Here is a 21,563-nt window from a genome sequence, read left to right as displayed (position 1 = left end):
TTGGTGGCTGCCGCAACCACCATAACATCAACTGGGGATCCCTTAGACAAATGCTGTTTGTTTCAAGGGGCACTGAGAATTTTATCAGGGCACTTGGCAATGGGCTCCACTGTGCCAGGCTCCTTCCATGCCAGAGATGAAATTAAGTCCAAAAGCGAATTGGCAAGGGGGGGGGGGACTTACTGGGGCAGAGAGGCAACAGGCTGTCTCTGAGGGGGGCAGGCTGGTGGATTCCAGACCAGAAACAGAGGGAGACAGGATAGACTCCGAGGAGGATAATGTCAAGGGTCTTGAGGGATACGAGAGCATCCTCTCCACCACATCAAAAGCTGAGGGAGAACAAATCCTCGAAGCTTGGAGGAGTACAGGATCTTTAACCCTCTGAGTCAATGGAGGAGCCAGAGCTGAGGCTCCAAGTGCTGAGACTCCAAGTGGAAGTGCCGACTTCAAAAACCCAAGAGCTGACGTCAACCCCTTGGATCCGGCGCAGAGACTACGGCTCCGAACTGGTCTGAGCTGAGCCACTCAGGGCAATGGTTGGCATCAAGGTACCTGGTACAGTCAGTGCCGAGAAGCCTTGGACCCAAAGTCTCCGAAGCCGGGGGTCAGACCAGAGAAGGAGCAATGGGAAGAAAGGGGGACTGCATTCCCCCAGCACTGGAGGGGGAGGGGGCAGGCAAGAATGATCTGGGTCCGGATTAATATCCACATCATCCTGTCCACCTCGGCTTCAGAAAGACTACAGGTGGACTGGACGGAGGAAGCTACAGATACAGGCCTGGAGAGGCCGACAAGGGAAATTTGCCCCGGGAGACCTCCGGCTCCTGGGAGAAACAAGGCAACCGGAACCAACGGTAACCCAGACTGGAGGCTGGGCAGGATTTAGCCAGTGCCTCGGCCATAGAAGCATTGTCGGAGGACTGCTTACTGGGACTATCCTTGTGACGGTGCTTCTCCCCATCCCTGGCGTTCTTGGTGGGAGGTTGAGTCCCAGAGGCTGGGGTGGAAGAAGCAGCAGCACAGGCCTTGCAGGAAGGTGGAGGAAGGATGCCTTTCAAGATAAGTTTGTTCCTCCTGTCAATCAATGTGCAGGGGTTGAAGCCCATGCAGATCGAACAGGTGTTGTCTAGGTGTTGTACTGCCAGACAAACAACAGACACAATGTGTCCATCAGAAGGGTGGGCGACACTCTGTGCAATTCCAAAACCCTGGCTTGGGGGGGATCTCAGCCATGGCGAATGGAAAACTAGCACCCACACATACTAATCAGGGAAAAAGGATAGGAGAGAAAAAGAAGAAAGGGGACTTTTTTTTTTTTTAATGTGAGAGAACCAACGCCTGAGAGCGAGGGATGGGTAGGGTATAGAACTAGAAATAGATAGAAAGAGTGAAAAGGGGAAAAAGGAAGACCATAAAGAAAATTTTACTTACCAGGAACTCGGAACTAACAGACCACAATGCTGACAGTATGCATAGCAAATGAGATCTAGGGGTAGGAGGGAGAGAAGGCCACTATCTTTAGGGGAGGAGCTTGGATCCGATGCTGGAGAAATGTGGCTGAGTCGGCTCTGTAATGGATCCATGTCCCACAGGTTGAAGATCAAATGAAAACAACTTCAGATGTAATATTAGGTTCATAGGTTCATACTAGGCTATCTGCCCTGGGGCAATTATAAGCCTAGCCCGATTCTGTATGGCTTATGCCACCCCTTGATTTGAGTATACTGTTCCCTTTTTAAGGTTTAGTTTACTGTGCCTCTGTCTAATAGTGACACGGGAGTAATCCCTGGGACAAACCTACGATCCCCCATCCACTTACTGAGATTCTTCTTGAAGAGATTCAGTGAGGTGCTCTGCCTCACATGAACTGGAATTCTATTCCAGAGTGAAGGGAGCCTCTGGGTTATGAACCTGTCCCTCCAGCAAGTTCTATTTATTTCTGTGCTGAGGTTCAAGTCCCTTGAGCGTGTGGCTCTAAGGGATTTTGATTTACTGAGGTGGAGCATGTCCATTAATTCTGGATTTGACATAGCTTTGTATGTCAGGTACAGATCGCCTCGAAGTAGGCGGTATGCAACTGAGAAGAGCTGGAGTTTTTTTAACCAAGCAGCATATGGTATCTGTTTGAGACCCTTGATCCTCTTGGTGAGATACTTTTGGGGTCTTTCTAATTGCTGCAGGTGTCAGGTAAGGTACATCCCAAAAGGGGCATTGTATTCTATGATGGGCCTGATGAGGGATGAATAAAGGGGCACGATTACCTCTCTTGATCTAGATGTGAAACCCTTCGTGAAATTCTCTGTATATACTCCTCCATAATGTAGCCTTAGAAAACAAGATCTGCGGTAACAGGGAGGGGTGTATATTAAAACACAAGTTACTGTATACAGAATCCATTTATATACTGAAGTTTGTCACTTTAATTCTTTTTGGGTTAAATTCTGAATGTAACTGGAGATACCTTATTGATGATCATTTAGATATACAACTGTTTAATTGGCTAATTAATCATGTGCTGCTGTTTTGTGTGATGTATATAAAAAGAACTTTAGTTACCATAATGTTCCACCTGTATTGTCGACTTTCATTTCATCTCACATATGGGTTCGGATCTGACTCGGCCATTAGGTTCGTAGGTTAGTACTAAGCTAACTGCCCTTGCGAGCCATTTTAAGCCTAGCCAATTATCCCTTGTGAGATTCAAACCCTGCACTTTGTGTTTGTAAGGCAAATACGTTAACCATTAGGCCCCCCTCCCAACTATTAGAAAAGCTCATGGCAACAAAAAGCTCTTGGGAAACTCCTCTTACCCATAATGCACCCCTCCCTGTTACCGCAGATCTTGTTTTCTAAAGCTACATTATGGAGGAGTATATACAGAGAATTTCACATCAATGACAATGGTGAGACCACTTCTGAAGTATGGGCAAATATAGTTAATCCACAAATATTGAACTTCCCACTCTACCAGGAGCACAGGCTGGGTGATTAAAGGATGGGGATGTGAGATGAAATGAAAAGCAACAATACAGATGGAACATTACGGTAAGTACATAACTTCTTTCTCCGATAATGTCAATTTTCATTTTGTCTCACAGATGGGACAGAGTCTTCAGCTACCTTTATCTTGGGTGGACTCATGGAAGGATGCTTCTCAAAAACACTGAACCAAAGGAGGCCCTTCCCCTAGAAATCAAATCCAATTTATAATGAGTGATAAAGGTATGACGATTAGCCCATGTGGCCACTGCACAAATCATGCTGAAGTGGCCATGGCTCTCATTGAGTGATCTTGAACAGATCTAGGAAGACTTTGTTTGGTGTAGATGAAGGCAACACAATCAGACAGCCATTTTGGTAGAGTAACTGTGGATACTGGAAGGCCTTTCCTAGGGCCTGCAAAGGAAATAAATAATTGATTTGCCTTCCTAAGATCTTGTCCTGTGCAGATAAAAATGTAACTGTCTATGGACACCCATCAAATGCAGCACATATTCACCTTTATTACTGAAGTTAGGAAAGAAGATGGGTAAGCTAACAGTTTGATTGATACTGAACTCTGAAACAACCTTGGGTAAAAAGGAGGGGTTGGGTGTGCAAGGAAATTCTACCTTAATGGAAAATCAGGTGGCTACTAGAAAGACTGTCTTCCAAAATAAAAATTTTATATCACATGTAGCTATGGGTTCAAAGGGGGGCTGAGCAATAAAACACAGAACTAAGTTTACATCCCACGGATGGGAGGGGTCCTATAAAGGTGGTCTTAGCAAAAGGGTCCCATTCAGAAAGGCTTTGCACAGTTTGTGAGAAATTAGTGACATGTTATTCTTTCCAATGTAAAATCACAGATTGCTGCTATGTGAACTTTAATCATAGAGGCAGCTGCTCCATTATCAAACAGATGAGCCAAAAACTCCAGAATAGAGTGGACTGATCCACTGAAGGGATCCATGTCATGTTGTTTAGCTCAGGATACGCGTTTTTCCATTTGCTCTTATAAAGTTTTTGAGTGGAAGGCTTATGGGAGGCTGGTAAGATATACCGGACTGTGGGTGAGAGCATAGGTTGTCTGGGTATCAATGGAATTGGAAAAACTAAGCTATCAGCTTGAAGATGGACAGACTGAGATGGATCATTCATGTCAGATGTGACAGGTCTGGAGTGGGAACCAGAGTCCAAGGTTTTCTCAGTAAATGAAGCCAAAGGAAGGGAAACCAGATTTGTTGAGGCCAAAATTGGGCAATGAGGATTACAGTTCTTTTAAACCAGATTGCTTTCTGGAGAAATTTAGGAATCAAGAGAGTTGGGGGAAAGGCATACAGTAGACAGGGAGGCCAATCGTGTGCTAGAGCATCCCTTAGTGACTCCCCCACAGGGGAAATTAGGGGAAAGTAGCTACTGCATTTGTTGATCGGGGTTCGGTGCAATGAGGCTGCAGCAAGGCTGGCCCCACCTGTGGAAGATGTATTCTGTCACTTTCTGGTTGAGGGACCATTCATGAGGCATGAGGATGAATCTGCTCAACTTGTCTGCTATCACGCTGGACATTCCCAGAATGTGCGTTGCTACAAGAAAGCAGTTAGATGAGATCGCCCATTGCCAGACTCTGAATGCTTCCCAACACAGGGGGTATGATCTGGTCACTCCCTATTTGTTTATGTACCAGACCACTTAAATGTTTGTCTGACTGAATCACCACCATTCCTCAAGGGAGAGCATCCTGAAAGGCCTGCAACACTATAAGCACTGGCCTCATTTCCAGGATGTTTGTGTAACTTGGCCTCGCTGGCAGACCAGGTGCCATGGACTGTCTTCCGTAGATAATGCCCCCCCAATCTGGGAACCAACCATCAATGTGGCCTGTGGCTGTGGTGCGTTAGCTGAATTAAATGAATCTACCAGGAAAGATCTCTTTTGCAAGTGCCCATGATAAGAATCTGGTAGGACATGGGATGGTGAAGAACTGACCACTGAGCAGCTAGTAGCCATTGTAGTATTCGCAAGTGAAATCTCGCTAGCGGGACCAAGGTGACAGCTGCTGCCATAGACTCCAGAACCTGAAGGACATAACAAACAGCTACAATCCTGTTTTGAACAGTTTGTAAATTTGGCATCTGATTGTACCCTGGAGGATGGAAGCTCTGCAATCCTCCGACTCATATCTAGGACTGCCCCTATAAATTCAAGTGCTTGAGAAGGTTCCAATTGAGATTTTTCATGATTTATGGTTAAGCCACACTCTGTACAGGTGTAGATAACAGAGTCACTTGCTTCGATAAGTAGATGCCTGGTCAGGGTGGAAATGAGTCATCTAAATAAGGAAATAAGTGGAATCCTTGTCTCAGGTGAGCCGCTACCACTTCCATGCATTTGGTGAACACTCTGGAGCCAAAGGGCAGTGCTCTGAACTAGTAATGACTGGCTCCCAGACAGAAGCTTAAATGCCTTCTGGAGAGCCTGTCCATCTCTATATGGTAGTACGTATCCTGAAGGTCTATGGAGCACATCCAATCACCCTGTTCCATAAAAGAAAGTATGGACTGTACCGTGACCATTCAGAACTTTTGGCATTGAACTGATTTGTTTAATCTGCTGAGAAGCCAGTACTGGTCTCCAGACCCTTGTTTTCTTTGGAACTAAAAAGAACCGTGAGCAAGGCATGAATCCTCTCTGGTCTGGGGGGACCGCTTGGATGACTCTTTTGTCTAGCAGTTTCTATATTTGAACAACAGCATGATCCCTTTGACTGAGTGGGACATCCAGGATTCTCTTGTTTAGGGGGTGGGATGGAGAAAGGGTAACCTCTGGATATTATCCGCTGCACTCATATGTCAGTGCTTATGTTTTAGCCAGGCTCTGCAGTGCAGGGATAATTGACCCCCAATTGCCTCCAGAGGTGGGCAATCAGCCCTACTTTCATGAGTTTTGGAAGGGTTTCCCAAAGAAAGGTTGTCTGGACTCTTGGTTCTGCGGGCCTCCAATGCCGCAAGGGTGGCATCTTCCAGAATTGTTCCCTCTGTCTCTAGGGGAAATCTCTCTTGTGTCATAACACCTTTTTGTTTCCTTGAACCACATTTTGTCACCACCTCAATGACTCTGAATATGGTCTCTGTAGGCTGGAAAAACATATGCCCATGGCAGAGTGCGTCATACCTTCTTTTTCACACCTGGATAGCATAGCTCTGACCTTGGGACCAAAAAGGGACATGCTGTCAAATGGGGCACTGATGAAGCCTTAAAAGGCTCCGCAAAGGCGCATCCTGTCATGTCTCCTTATGAATATGCCTAAATCTCCCACTCTGCTCCTTCCCTCAGCTGCATGTGATATGAGCCTCATGGAAGAGTTAGCTATAGAATGCACGGATACCAGCTGGGAAGTAACCTTTTCTTAGACCCCTTCCGCTACAGCACCCTCAAGGGTATCTGAGAACTCTTTGAACAGATCCCTCTGAAGCCTAGTAAAATGGAAAAGATAATTCACCGATCATATGGCAAAGACTGCTATAGATAAAACTCTTTTCCCACATCTATCCATCATCCTGGAATCCTTATTAGGGGGATGGATAGTGGAACTTTCCTCCGAGAGTTCCTTTTTAATAGCTGCCACCACAACCATGGCATCTAATGCAATCCCTTTGTCCAAAACTTCTTGTCTTCTGGCACTGTAATTTTGTTTGGTCTCCTGGGAGTTAGTTCAATGGAGCCTGGGCTCTCCCACTCCCGTCAAAAGATTAAATCTACGAGCTCAACGATGGATGGAGTCACCCAGGAGGTAGATGGACTGTATCTGAAGGCCACCAGTTACACAGACTCCTCAGGAGAAGAATTGCTGGTCTGCCAGCCACCTCTCTGTTTCAGGATCTCCAAGATGTCCTTGAAGGAAACATCCTCAGGGTGTCATCCAAGGTCGGTGTCATCCATGGCTAACTCCTCCGTCTAGTCCAAATGTTTCCTCTTACAAGTCTTCTTCTGAGGGACCTCCTCAGTGAGATACTCTGGGGAGGTATCACAAGAGGCATGGGTATCCTTGCAGATATCCTAGGGTCTGAGGACCTGCTGTCCCTGTGGAATGTCATGGCAGAATGGGTGCGCAAAGGCTGTAGAACGGAAGACTGTGGAACCAAGGGGGAAAGTGTCTTCTAAGCTACAGAGGCAGCTTTTGCCCTTTCCAGAGCCCCAAAGGCTGACTGCTCCTGAGTAGAGGACAACTCTGGATCCAACAGACTATGCCTATGGATCAAAGTCCTCTCATCCAAAGACAGCTCACCAAGGGTCTTAGACAAAACCAAGCTCACCTGCAAGGAAGCCCCAAGGTGCATCGACCTCTGAGATGGCCCCGGATTCTAACACATCCGTGGCCCGCGAGGCTTGCTATGGCTCCAAGAGGTCCCCATCTCTGAAAATGCTGAGGAGCTCCAAGCAAAGGCCTGATCTGAAGAAAGGCAAATCCTCTGATCTGGGCTGAAAGACACCAGGCGTGTCAGATCTGAGGGTTCTGAAACTTGCCCTGAAGTCGGAGGAGGTGGACAACTTAGATGAATCCTGGACCTTATGGGTAAGAGCCAAAAAGGACTTTGAAATACCTTGCGCCCACAAAATCTTCTGAACCATCCATTCCATGTCTCCTTCAGTGAGACTTCTGGTAGAGTGGGAAGAGAAAGCAGATGGAGATTTAGGTCTGCTTAGAAAGGGAAATGGTCCTCTTGATAGGACTGGATCAATACAGGATGAGTACTTGACCCTTAGTAGAGACATAACTGGTTTGAATGGTCTGGCCTGATCCAAGTGCAATGGCTCCGACTTATCCTTGCCCGAATAACTTGCAGCCGGAGAAGTCTGATCTGAGACAGATATGGTCGGGGCCGACAGGTCCGACCATGTTGTCTTATCAGTAGTCTTAGTCACTTTTGTTCTTGGCTCTGAGGAGTCTTTTGGAGTTGAGGAAGGTCTCCTTTTCCCTTTATCAGAACTTTTAGATATAGGGGTCGACTGAGCTAACCTAGATTTTGAAGAAGATTTGAGGTCATTGCCAGAAATGGCCTCTCCAAAAAAAGATAGCAACACACCTCTCAAAATCAACTTATTTTTTCGTTCAACCAGGGCCCTGTGGTTGAAAGAATGACAAATGGAACAATCTTCCTGTAAATGAAGAGGGCCCTAGAGTTAAAGGATTGACATAGTTGTTATCCTTAAACTGTGGCAAAGGTCAGTAAGATGCTCATTAAAACAAGAGACATTTGGCCTTTAACTGATATAAATCCAGTCTTTAATGATTCTGAATAAGGTTGCCATGGGGCAATATTAATGAGTCTAAGACCAGATGAAAGTTGCTTCAAGTCTTCTGACCTAATCAGCAAGGTACATTTTCATATGATGGAAAGAATTACAGGAGCTGCCAAGAACTAGAACCCTATCATAATGCTTAACATGAGCATGACATATTACTCAGATTCCTCAAAGGCAACAGCAGAGAGATCCCAGCTGGTGGCCAGCTTGCATTTCCTTAACAAACCTGTAAATGAAGCTGGAATTATGCTGTTCCATCTTCTTTTTTGTATGCCATTTGATGCAGATTCTATGTTCTCAAAAGAAAAAAAATCTGCAATGATCAGGAAACTAAACACCACATCTACTAATCCCCTCCCCTTAAAGGAGATTGGCCAAATAAAAGCCAGTCCTGTCATTTGTCTTGTGACTTGTCTTCTGGAACCCAGATAACTACTTAAACTGAGGCTGCCAATACCGCAAGATGATACTTTTTTTTTTTTTTTTTTTTTGCAAGACTGGAATAACTACACTTGTAGTTTAGAAGCCATTTAATTAAGCATGGATATGCATCAAATGGAGATTAGTTTTATTAAGTGATAGGCCTACTCAGTTTTCTGATAGCTCAAAGGAGGAGGCTGCAACATCATCTTATCTAGCACACTTTGATAAAAGAGCTACACAGTATCTGATGATTCTTCACAGTGCACAGAGGATGTAGAAAAGAATGATTCTGCATCTGCAGCTCCACTTTTTGTTCTTTAATCTGTTACTCCACTTTGGCAAATTTTAGTCTAACAATCACTAGTTCCTGTATGATCTTAGGGGTGGAAATTTCAGTTGAGAATGTGTACATACTGGTCTCTGGAAATCATCATTAAATAACATGGCACTGATAGCTGGAAGCACTGCCTTGAATTCATGAGTAATAACCCAAACTTCATTTCTTAGTGACTATTTCATGTACGCTCTGGGATGAAACTAGATTTAATAACTGGATGATGTGACTCTTAAAGGTATGTAAAGATGTACTTCCAAAGTCTTAATCAGAAAAGCTAAAAAAATGAACTCAAATGGAAAATATGTACCAGCTAACATATATAATGGGTCAGACTGTGTAGAAATCCAGTAAGTTTCCAAAAAAAGAAGTTATGTCTTACCATAACGTTCCATCTATGTTGTTCATCTTCTTTCATTCATCACTGATGGGTTCGGTTCTGAGCCCTCAGAACAGAGTTGTCTTTTTTACCAAGCTAGCACCAGCCAAAAAACTCTTGAGCTAAGTCTCCACCCAGAATGCCCTTCTCCCTGTTACTTCAGATCAAGTTTGCTAGAGAAAAGTAAGTAAAGTCGAGGACACTTCTGCGCAACTACCCTAAGGCACCACTTAGACCCAAATCATCCCCCAGGAGCCTTTGGAGGGGGAAGGAGGGTGGGAAGTGATGAATGAAAGAAGATGAACAACACAGATGGAAAGACATATCTTCTTTATCTGATGTTGTTAATCTTCTTTCCATTTATCACTGATGGGACAGAATCCCCAGCTACCTTGAGGTCCATGGGCAGCTCTTATGGAAGAACATTCCTAAGTACCACTGAGCCTAAAGCAGCTCTCCCTCTGGAGACAAGGTCCAATTTGTAATGATTGATAAAGGTATGAGGCTTAGCCCAAGTAGCTGCTGCACAGATGTCATCCATGGAAGCTCTGGAATGGAATGCTACAGATGTTGCCACAGATCTAATGGAGTGAACTTTAACTTTGGCATAGGTTCATTACTGAGGGAATAGATGAAACGTATGCAGTCCCTTAGCCATTTTGATAAAGTAACCTTGGAAACAGCCTCTCCCATTCTGGGCCCAGAACAGGAGATGAAAAACTGTTCAGATTTATGGATAGGTTTGGTCCTGTCTAGATAAAATCTCAATTATCTATGTACGTCTAAAGTGTGAAGGCAGTACTCTCCTCTACTGGCAAAATTCGGAAAGAATGCTGGTAGGTCAATGGTCAGGTTTATGGAGAATTCAGAAATAACTTTGGGGAGAAAGGATGGATTTGTCCGAAGTGATACTCTGTCTTTATGAAAGACCAGATAGGGCCTCTTGATACACAATCCCTGCAGCTCAGAGACTCTTCTGGCAGTTGTGATGGCTACCAAAAACAAGGATTTCCAAGACAAAAACTTTAGGTCACACTTCGCAACAGTTTCAAAAGGTTTCTGACTCAAAGACTGAAGGACTAGAGTGAGGTTCCATGGGCTGTCTGACAGGAGGCCTGATATGAGAAGTCCCCTTGAGGAAAGCCTTGCAAATGCCTAGAGAGATAAGAGGGGTGCCATCTATACCATTGTGGAAATTGGAAACTGCCATTAGACGTACTCGTACAGTAGAGGCAGAGGCTTCATTATCAAAAAACCTAGCCAAGTATTGAAGCACTGCAGTAACTGGAGCTGAATATGGGTCTAGCATGTTATCCTTGGACCAGATGGAGAATCTTTTCCATTTATCCTGGTATAGTCTTTTGGTGGATGGTTTGAGAAAGGCCAGAATGATGTGTCAAACAGGTCAGGAGAGACTGGCTTGCCTGGCTACTAGTGGAAGTGGAGAAACCAAGTTGTCAGCTTGAGACTGGACAGATTTGGGTGACTCAACACTTGAGGGCGGAGTAATCACATCTGGTAGAGGGTCCAGCATCCATGGCAGGTATACTAGGCGAGGCCGAAGGAAGGGGAACCAAACTTGTCGAGCCAGAAAGGAGCTGTGAGGATCACCTTGCATGTCAACTGAAGAGCTTTCTTCAGAAACTGTGGGTTCAGAGGGATGGGAGGATAAGCGTAAAGAAGTCTCGTGGGCCAATAGTGGATCAGAGCATCCCTCGGTGACTCCGCTTCCGGGGGAAGTAGGGAGAAACAGCTGCTGCACTTGGTGTTTTTGATGGGGAGGCGAAAAGATCGCAGCAGGGCTGCGCACCAGTAGCTGAAGATTGCTGACACCACTTCGGGGTTGAGGGACCACTTGTGAGGCAGGAGGATGCATCTGCTCAGTTTGTCCGCAATCACGTTGGAGCTCCACGGGATATGCGTTGCTATAAGAAAGCGGTTGGAAGCTATTGCCCACTGCCAAATTCTCATGGTTTCTCGACATAGAGGATAGGACTTGGCTCCTCCTTGCTTGTTGATATACCAGACCACTGACATATTGTCTGATTGAATTGCAATTGTCCTGGAAGGGAAAGCAGAATGGAAGGCCTGCAATGCTAACAGCACAGCTGTCAGTTCCAGAAAATTGATAAGGACATGGGCCTCTGAGGTGGACCATGTGCCTTGGACAGTCTTTCCCTGGAAATGGCCCCCCAGCCGATCAGGGAAGCATCCGTGGTCACAATGGCTGTGGACTGAGGAGATTGAAATGGACGACTCCAAGTTCTACGTCTGGTCTCATCCACCAAACCACGTCCTGTTTGCAGGAGTTGGTTATTCGAATCTGGTAACTGAGTGGGTGATAGTTTGGAAACCACTGACACAGAAGGAGCCATTGCAGAATCTGCATGTGTAGCTTTGCCAGAGGCACTATTGGGATTGATGCTACCATAGAACCTAGGGCCTGAAGAACTTCCCTTGCAGAAACTGTTGTTTGGGAGAGTATCACCCAAAGATGAAGCCTCAATCGATGTAGTCTATGAACTGGGAGTAAGACCAGACAGGACTGAATACTGAACACTGCTCCAATAAACTCTGTTGTGTAGGGACAAGGTTTGATTTCTCCCAATGTATCGTTATTCCCAACAATTTTGCCAGAGAGAGAGTATAATGTAGTGCTGCTACCAGAATATGCTCGGTGGGGATGGTAAGGAGCCAGTCATCCAGATATGGAAACACACGGAATCCTTTTAGTCTCAAGTGAGCTGTTACCACTGCCATGCATTTCGTGAATACTCTGGGGGCTGTAGAGAGACCGAATGGCAGGGCATGGAATTGATAATGACTAGCTCCTAGCTGGAAGTGAAGCAGACTCCTAGAGAGTTTGTCCATCTTGATGTGGCAATATGCATCCCAGAGATCTATAGGGCACATCCAATCGCCTTCTCTTAAAAAGGGGAGAATGGACTGAACCGTGACCATCCGGAATTTGGTTTGGGTGTCAGACTTGTTTAAGCTGCTGAGATCCAAAACGGGTCTCCAGTCCCCTGTCTTTTTTGGCACCAAAAAGAATCTCGAGTAAAATCCGGATCCATGTTGGTCTGGTGGGACTGGTCGGATGACTCTTTTTTTGAGACAGCTTTATAATCTCTGAAGCTGCTTCTTCCCTTTGACTGGGTGGAACATCGGGAAGTTTTCTTGGGAAATTTAGCTGACAAGAAAGGGAAATGGTGTAACCTCTGGTGATAATACTCTGTACCCAATGATCAGTGGTGATGGATTGCCAGGCAGCTTGGTGCAGAGAGAAACGACCCCCGACTGCTTCCAGAGGTAAGCAATCGGACTGCTCCTCAGGAGCGCTGATAAGGCTGTCCAGAAAAGGAATCCCTGGCACCCTGATTAAGAGGACCCCCTCTGCCTCTATAGGGGCATCTTCCAGAATTGTTACCCCCTCTGCCTCTGGGAGCATCATCACCACGTGCGGCACGGAAGGGTCCCTGAGATTTCTTATGCCACATATTTCCACTCCTCTGATTCCTGGAGAAGGTGCACTGAGGGTTGGAAAACTGTACTCCTACGGCAGACAGGGTCTTTCCATCTTGCTCACACTTGGCTACCATGTCCTTCACTTTGGCGCCAAAAAGGGATGAAGCTTCAATGGGAGCATTCAGAAAGGAAGACTTGAAGGGGTCCACGAGGTCACAAATGCGCATCCAGGCATGATGCCTCATAACAATGCCTAAACCCACTGCTCTAGCCACCCCTTCAGTTACATGTGACAGCAACCTCATGGACAAGTTGGATATTGATTCCAGGGTTGCGAGCTGCAAGGCCACTTTGTCCCTGACCTCGTCAGACAACTGTCCTGCGAGCGTCCCAGAGAGTCCAGAGATCAAGTCCCTCTGGAGCCTCATAAAATGTGCCAAATAATTCAGGGACCGTATGGCAAAGGTCCCTGATGAAAAAACACACTTCCCAAGTCTGTCCACTGCCCAGAACTCCCTGGTTGGTGAGTGGACAGTGGGACTGCCACCACCATAGCATCAACTGGTAACCTTTTGGACCAATGTGGGTTCTCCTCAGGAGAGGAAAGAATTTTGTCTGGTCTCTGAGGGATCGCCTCAATGGAATCAGGGTTCTTCTAAGCATGCTACATGACGAGCTGGATGGGCTGATCGGCAGGCAGGGTCACACAAGAGGTAAAAGGCCAGGCAGAAAAAGTCTGCAGGAACACAGACTCCTCAGAAGAATGGTTGGAGGGCTTCCAGTCACCTTTCTGCTTTAACATTTCCAGGATGTCTCCAAAGGAGACATCATCAGGAGGTGAACGTGGGGACCCTTCACCATCATCGTAATCCATGTCTTCTGTGAGTCCATGTGCTTCCTCTTGCACGTCTTCTTTTGAGGGGGCTCCTCAGTGGGGGTCTCTGAAGAGGACTCGGAAGAGCAGGTACCCTGAACAGGGGTGCCCTGCAGCTTCTCTGCCCGGTGTCCCGGGGGGGTGCTCTGTGACAGCTGTAGCACAGGGGGTGAAAACTGGGGTTCCGATATCGAAGCAGTGCTGCCAGAAGCAAGAGCCCTCTCCATCACATGGAAGGCAGGCCTGCAAGAAGAGGGATGGGAGCCCAGAACCAAGAAAGACAACCTCAGGACAGGGGTCACACCCCGCTCCGACGAACCTGGCCCCACGGATGGAGCCTCAAGCAGGATCAGCACGGTCGCAGCTATTGGCACCAAGGCTGGAACAGAGGAGAGAGGAGGTTTCATGCCCTGGGCCAACACACCTGTCCCCCAATCCCCAGATTGAGGACCAGTTCAGCAGGAACTGAAGACCAAAGGGACAAACTCAGAGCTGGTGTGAGATGCACTGTAGGTGCCGAGGTGATGGGTTCCAAGAAAGATGTCGGAGCAGAAGGTTTTGGAACAAAGGTGGTCGAAGGAGGAGTGTAACATGGAGTCTGTGGATAAGGCAACCAAAGGCCTGCAGGTGGATGGGTCTTAGAAAGTGAGGGGATCCCCCTGGCTAACAACAGCTGATCTACAAGATGCACCACGTCGTGTTCAGAAAGGCTCTTGGTGGATTTAGTGGATACACCGGACAGGGTGTCAGGACGTTCGATGAAGGGGCTATACGCTTAGCCCAAAAATGGATCTATGGAGAGGGAGTATCGGGTCCATGGTGCAAGGTCTTCCAGCACCAAAGTCTCCAGTTTCGAGACCGGAAGTAAAGTGGTCAAATCCAGTGAGGTCGGTACAACGCTTGATACTGAAGTGGCACTCAGAGCTGAAATGGTCGGTTCCAAAATGGAAACTAATGATGTAGTCGAATGTGTGCCGTGAGCCTTAGTGGCCACAGGTGCTGAAGTCGAAATAGGCCTAGTAAGGTCTATGATTGGTGCTGGAGGCAGGACCAGTGCCGAAATAGGGAACGGTACTGATGGTTTTGAGATGGTCGGAGCCGAAGAAGATGGAGCCGAGGGGGCTGATTTATGCTCCGAAGATGACTTTGGGACCTTTGATTTCCCAGGATTTCTCTGATCACCCGACGGTGAAGAAGGAACGGAGTGGGATCTCTTTTTGTCCTTAGAAGGAGGGTTGAGACCTCCATCACAGAAATGACCTCCGAGAAGGGAGACTTGAGTAACCCTTTCAGAATTAGTTTATTTTTGTGCTCACTGAGAGTGCGTTGACTGAAACGCTGACAAATGTCACATGGAGGTTGCACTGAAAGGTGGGACACTCCCAAACAGTATACACAGTCATCATGAAAATCACTGTTAGGTAACTTGCCCTTGCATTAAGTACAATGCTTAAAACCTGAAGTACCCTTCTTATCAGACATCTTGATAGAGAAAAAAAAAACACAGGCCAAATGTATAATCCAACTATAATCAAAGTCAACTCCATTCAAAAATGTCACAAATATAACAATACACTGGTATGACAGATAAAGGAAAGGAAACACCTGAATAAAAGAGAGCTAATAGGTTAAACAATACCAACTATGGTACTGAAGAAATACCACAAGGGTAAGGGAGGAAGGCCGTACCAACAATGGTACTTGAAAGTGTACCAATGGTAACTACGGGTAGAGAGGAAAAGCCAAAGGTCAGACAGAAGAAAAGACACTAGAAAAACTAATCACTTAATAAAATATGAAGATATCCAAAATTTTTCACACATATCAAAAAAGTTTCACTTAGCTGAGAGCTTGGCTGAAACGCAGCTTTACGGCTACATGGCAAACGAGATCTGAGGTAACAGGGAGAAGGGCATTCTGGGTAGAGACTTAGCTTGAGAGTTTTTTTGGCTGGAACGAGCTTGGTAAAAAGGCTGACTTGGTTCTGAGGGCTCAGAACCAAACCCATCAGTGATGAATGGAAAGAAGATTAACATCAGATGGTGGGTTTGAGAATAATGCTGTTAAAAATTTGTGCTAGAGTACAAATTCGATTTAGCTGCTGACTTTCACTTTATATTCATTACATATTCTTTCAAGGACAGGCAGACAATTTAAATAATCTCTCTATACCATTACTCCTTGGTGTGTTCATATGGCATTTCATCACTCTGGCGGCTAAGTACACAGCTGTCATTACAGTCAGCTTTACCATTTATTACTCAGTATGCAAAAATGCAGCTCAGACTCAGCATTTCTCAGTACCTGTCTGACATGTTAGGCAATCAACTGTAGGAAAAGAGTAGCACACTTGGGCTACTAAACAAAATCTGAAAACTATTTACTGGAGTAGACATTCTGCAGACATGCTGAATTCAAGTCACAGTCTCTATACTACTGAATACTACATTAGGTGGCTGAAAAACATAACACAGCAGAAATTATTTTTTTTAGTGTTCTGAAACTATTACTTCAAACCCGAGTTTCACCAGACTACCGTTTGCATTTAAACTCTGTTGCAAACATATATGAAACATGACTATTCAAAATACGCAAACTTAACATGAGAAATATAAATCTATGTAAATGTCATATAAAAAATACATACTGGAGATTGCTTTGGCTTAACTGTTGTAAAAAGATCCTCTTCTTCCTCATCACCAACAAACAAACTAGGACCAGGAGGAACTTTTGAAAAGCTTGGTTTTCCTGGCTAAAATTAAAACAAAATGTAATATTACTGACATGGGTGGTATTTTTAGGCAAAACAGGATTTCCAGGGTAAATCAGCAAATTTATCAGTCTGACATATTTTTACTCTACTGAACTGATAACTAAATGAATGAAAATATGAAAAATGTGCTAAACATTCTGGAATATCTAATTATTGCTCACAAAATATTTTGTTAAAGAAGTTACAAATCTTTCAGAACTTTATTAGAATATAATTTGTAAGCAGGTACAGCTATAGTAACAACTGATGCTCAAGACAATGTTTTAAAAAGCCCACAAAAAATCTTGCCTGCTTATTAAGTAACAGTCAATCTGACAGCTAGAGGTCTTCCAGCCAATCTATTTGTAACCATTAAATGAGTCCTAACAGAGCATACTCAAAAGTGCAAGGTTACCCCAGGATAGCTACCTCAGTTCTCTTCCCAGTGAAAAATTTGACATTGAATATTCAGTAATAAGAAGTTATGTACTCACCATAACGTTCCGTCTGAGTAGGTATCTTCATTTGTCTGCAACCTTTGGGATACGGATCCGAGCCGGCAACTTCTATCACAGCATAGATCCGAGCTCCTAGCTCCTCCCTTTACCCATAATCTCCTGCCAACCCTGACTGACCTCAGATCAAGTTTGCCCCATAGCACAGCTAGTACTGTGTCCCAGAGGGAACTAATCTAAAGAACCCTAAGTAGGATCATTTTGGTCAGGGGGAAGGGGGGGGGGTGGTTGCAGACAAATAAAGATACCTACTCAGATGGAACGTTATGGTGAGTACATAACTTCTTAATCTGAAGTAGGACTTCATTTGTCAGCAACCTTTGGGAGAGAGTCCCCAGCTACCTAAACCTTGGGTGGCCTTCATGGAAGGATATTCCGGAGCACTGCAGAGCCAAACGACGCCCTACCTCGGGAGAGAATAACTACTTTGTAGTGGCTGATAAAGGTATGAGACGAAGCCCAAGTGGCTGCAGAACAAATGTCATCCAGAGAAACTCTAGCTTTGAAAGCAGCTGATGTAGCAATGGCCCTCGTAGAATGAGCACGGACTCCCTGAGGTGCAGGCCTTCCCGAGCTCTGATATGCTAAGAGAATACAATTAGATATCCATCGGGAGAGGGTAACCTTAGAAACCGCCTTACCGAAGTTGTTTTTGGCAAAGGAGACAAACAACTGATCGGATTGCCTATGACCAGTAGTCCGACGAGTATAAAAACGTAGTTGTCTGTGCACGTCTAAAGAGTGCAGCTTATACTCTCCTTTGTTTTGATAGTTGGGGAAGAATACTGGAAGATTAATAGATTGATTAATGTTAGCTTCCGATGATACCTTAGGTAGGAAAGACGGATTGATCCTGAGGTGAACTCTGTCTGGGTGGAAGACCAAATACGGTGGTTTGACACAGAGAGCCTGGAGTTCCGAGACCCTCTTGGCTGAAGTTATGGCCACCAAAAAGGCCGTTTTCCAAGAGAGGTATTTAAGATCAACAGTGGCCGCCGGCTCAAAAGGGGGGGCTAGTCAAGGCCTGTAAAACTAGGGATAAATCCCATGGGGGTATCACCTCTTTGACCGGGGGCCTGAGAAGGAAGGTACCCTTAAGGAAAGTCTTACACAGTTTGGAAGTAATAAGCGGCCCTGATTCCTGACCTATATGGTAGTGTGAAATTACTGCAAGTTGCACTTTGACCGTGGAAGAACTAGCCCCCTGGTGAAAGAAAGAAGATAGAAAATCTAGAACCGACGCTACCGGCGCCGTGAAAGGATCCAACTGACGGTGTTCTGCCCAAATGGAAAACCGTTTCCATTTGCTCCGATAGACCCTTCTGGTGGAGGGCTTGCGAGCTGCTACTAGGATGGCTTTGACTGGAGATGAAATTCCGGGAGTCCTTATCAGGAGTGGAACTGGAGCAACCAAGCCGTCAGCTTTAGGTTGGCCAGGTTCGGGGTTGGAAGACCCAGGGGGTGTGAAATGAGATCCAGAAGGGGATTTAACATCCAGGGCGGATGAATCAGGTGAGACCATAGGTAAGGGAACTACGTCTGACGAGGCCAGAATGGGGCAATGAGGATCATTTTGCTCCCCAACCGACTGGCTTTCTGCAATAGTTTCAACATCAGGGGCAGATGCGGATAAGCATAAAGCAGACCGGGAGGCCAAGCATGAAAAGAGTCTCTCGGGGACTCCCCCAGAGGGGGGATCAGAGCGAAGTAATCGTTGCATTTGGTATTTGAGTGAGAGGCAAAAAGATCGCAACAAGGTCGCCCCCATCGGGCAAATATTTTCTCTGCCACTAGAGGATTGAGAGCACTCGTAAGGAGTCAGGATAGTACGACTGAGCCTGTCTGCTAATATGTTGGACAGTCCCGGAATGTGCATTGCGATGAGAAAGCGGTTGGTGGAAATCGCCCATTCCCACACTATCATGGCCTCGCGGCAGAGTGGGTAAGACCTGGTTCCCCCCTGTTTGTTGATGTACCAGACGACTGACATGTTGTCCGTCTGTACCGCAATCGTCCCCACCGGAAGAGGGTTGTGAAGCGCTTGTAACGTCAAAAGCTCCGCCCTCATCTCCAGGACGTTGATATGCAAAGAGGTCTCTATGTTGTTCCACGTGCCTTGGACTGTTCTGCCCGAATAGTGCCGCCCCCCACCCCAGGCGAGAAGCATCCGTGGTCACTGTGGCGACTGGCGGAGGCAGCGAGAAGGGGTGTCCCGTTTGGAGATTGGAGGACTGGAGCCACCACATGAGCGACCTTCTGCAAACCTTGCTTAGGGAGATGGGATGAGACAGGGGATTGTGATATAGGGACCATTGTACCTGGAGGGTCCATTGTATGACCCTCATATTCAACCGGGCCAATGGCAGCAGCAGAATTGCTGCCGCCATGGACCCTAGAGCCCTCAGGACCAATTCCGCCGAAGGAGCTTGAAGTTGAAGGACGGCCTGCACATGCAACCTCAGGTTCTGAAGCCGATCTGGAGTCAAGAAAAAGTACAGTTTTGTACCTACCATAAATGTAGATGTTCGAAGATCCACATTGCTGCAGTCCTAACACTTGGGTAGTCCGCTGTCCCTCGGTCGGCCCGAATATCAGAGTATAAGGCTGACGTCGGTCAGGGCGCATTTGACTGACATCAGAACGTCAGGGTACAAATGCGCATGACCGACGTCATATCCTCAGTCTTTTCTTGCCCCAGATGTCAGAAGACCCTAAAGGAAAAGGTCCAAACCCATAGGCAACAGCTAAACAATCAACCAGCCTAACACCAAGAATATGTACAATATATACAATAAACACAATATACCCCAGCTGTATAACCCAACCCACACAACCACCTCAAACTACAGAGGGGAAGGAGGGAGGGTAAATTGGACTGCAGCAATGTGGATCTTCGAACATCTACATTTATGGTAGGTACAAAACTGTACTATGTTCTTCATTTCACATTGCTGCAGTCCTAACACTTGGGTAGAATCCCAAAGCAGAGGTAAGGGAGGATGGCTAAACTATAATGAAGCAGGAGCTGACAGAATGCCCTGCAACACAGCAGTGGCAAACCCAGCCCTGGATTTAGAGTACAATGGAAGGTGGTAATGCCTAGAGAAGGTATGCACTGAACTCCAAGTGGCTGCCTCCAAAATATCCTTAGTTGCCACCCCCCTCAAAAAAGCTGTTGAAGTGGCAGTAGCCCTAGTGGAATGAGGCCTAATCCCAGCTGGAATCTCCTTGCCATGATGGGAATAACAGAAAGCAATGCATAATCCAATCCACTTAGAAATAGTTTGTTTTGACACGGGCTTGCCCTGAGAGCACAAAGCAAAAGAAACTAATAACTGCTGAGATTGTCTGAACCCTTTAGTTCTGTCCAAATAATAACGTAACTGCCTGTGTACATCTAAAGTGTGCAAAATCTTTTCCCCTTTATTTTGGGGATTTGCATAAAAAGTAGGCAAATGAATAGTTTAGTTTAAAGCCACACTAGAAACCACTTTAGGAATAAAGGAAGGATTAGTACGTAAAGATACCCTGTCCTTATGAAAAATTAAGAAAGGTTCAACTGCCATAAGGGCCTGCAATTCAGAAACCCTTCTTGCAGAGGTAATGGCCAACAAAAAAGCAGTCTTCCATGACAAATATTTCAACTCAGCAGTCGCTGCAGGCTCAAAAGGTTGTAGAGTGAGTTTCTCCAACACAAAATTGAGATCCCAAGCAGGAGTAGGAGCTCTTCGTGGGGGTCTTAAATTCTTTGCCCCTCTAAGAAATTGCTTGAATAAAGGATGAGAAAACAATGGTGGGTCACAATCATAGTGAGCTGAAATTGCTGCAGCATGAATCTTAATAGAAGAGAAGGACAAACCTTTGTCCAATAACTCAGTAAGATATTGAAGAGCCACACTTAAATTAGGCTCAGAAACATCCAAATCCTTAGCTGCACTCCAAAACAAAAATCTCTTCCATTTATCTGCGTACACTTTCCTTGTACTAGGCCTTCTAGCTTCCAAAATTACATTCAAAACTTGTTGTGGAAGTTGAGACCCTCTATGGTTTAAAACAGAATATGCCATGCTGTTAGGTGAAGAGAGTGAAGTTTGACATTGAGCAAATGGCTGTCCTCCTGGGACAACAGATGTGGAATCAAAGGCAAAGGCCATGGAGGCTTCCGTACTAGACTTCTCAGTAGTGGGTACCAGTGCTGCCGAGGCCAATCTGGTGCTATCAAAATCATCCTTGGCTTGTCCTGTCTGACCTTCAGAAGTACCTTTGAGAGGAGAGGCAGAGGCGGAAAGGCATACACATGAAGATTTGTCCAACTGAAAGAAAGAGCATCCACTTTCCAAGCTGTGGGATGATACCGCTTTGTGCAAAACTTTGGCAGCTGGTGGTTTAGTGGAGAAGCGAACAGATCTATGTCTGGAGTTCCCAGGACACTGTCAATTTCTGAAATACATGAAGATCCAGTTTCCACTCGTGGGGATCCATGATTTGTCTGCTTAACACATCTGCTAAGGAGTTCTGTGCTCCTGGCAGAAACC

The 21,563-nt window shown here is 45.8% G+C and overlaps 1 protein-coding gene across 3 annotated transcripts in view; it reads right to left on the bottom strand.

The window, feature by feature from the left end:
• Positions 1-21,563, bottom strand: part of LOC122789133 (WASH complex subunit 2A-like) — a 2,558,205-nt gene that overhangs the window by 407,471 nt on the left and 2,129,171 nt on the right. For all 3 annotated transcript variants that reach the window (XM_044056354.1, XM_044056357.1, XM_044056356.1), the window contains exon 26: positions 16,409-16,513. In XM_044056354.1, the coding sequence (XP_043912289.1) occupies positions 16,409-16,513 (105 nt within the window). The remainder of the gene's footprint in view (positions 1-16,408; positions 16,514-21,563) is intronic.

Source organism: Protopterus annectens, chromosome 14.part0 (assembly GCF_019279795.1).
Source record: "Protopterus annectens isolate FY-2018-M chromosome 14.part0, PAN1.0, whole genome shotgun sequence".
Classification (NCBI taxonomy): domain Eukaryota; kingdom Metazoa; phylum Chordata; order Ceratodontiformes; family Protopteridae; genus Protopterus; species Protopterus annectens.
The sequence above is the reverse complement of the archived record's forward strand: the minus strand, read 5'-3'. Positions and strand labels throughout refer to the sequence as shown.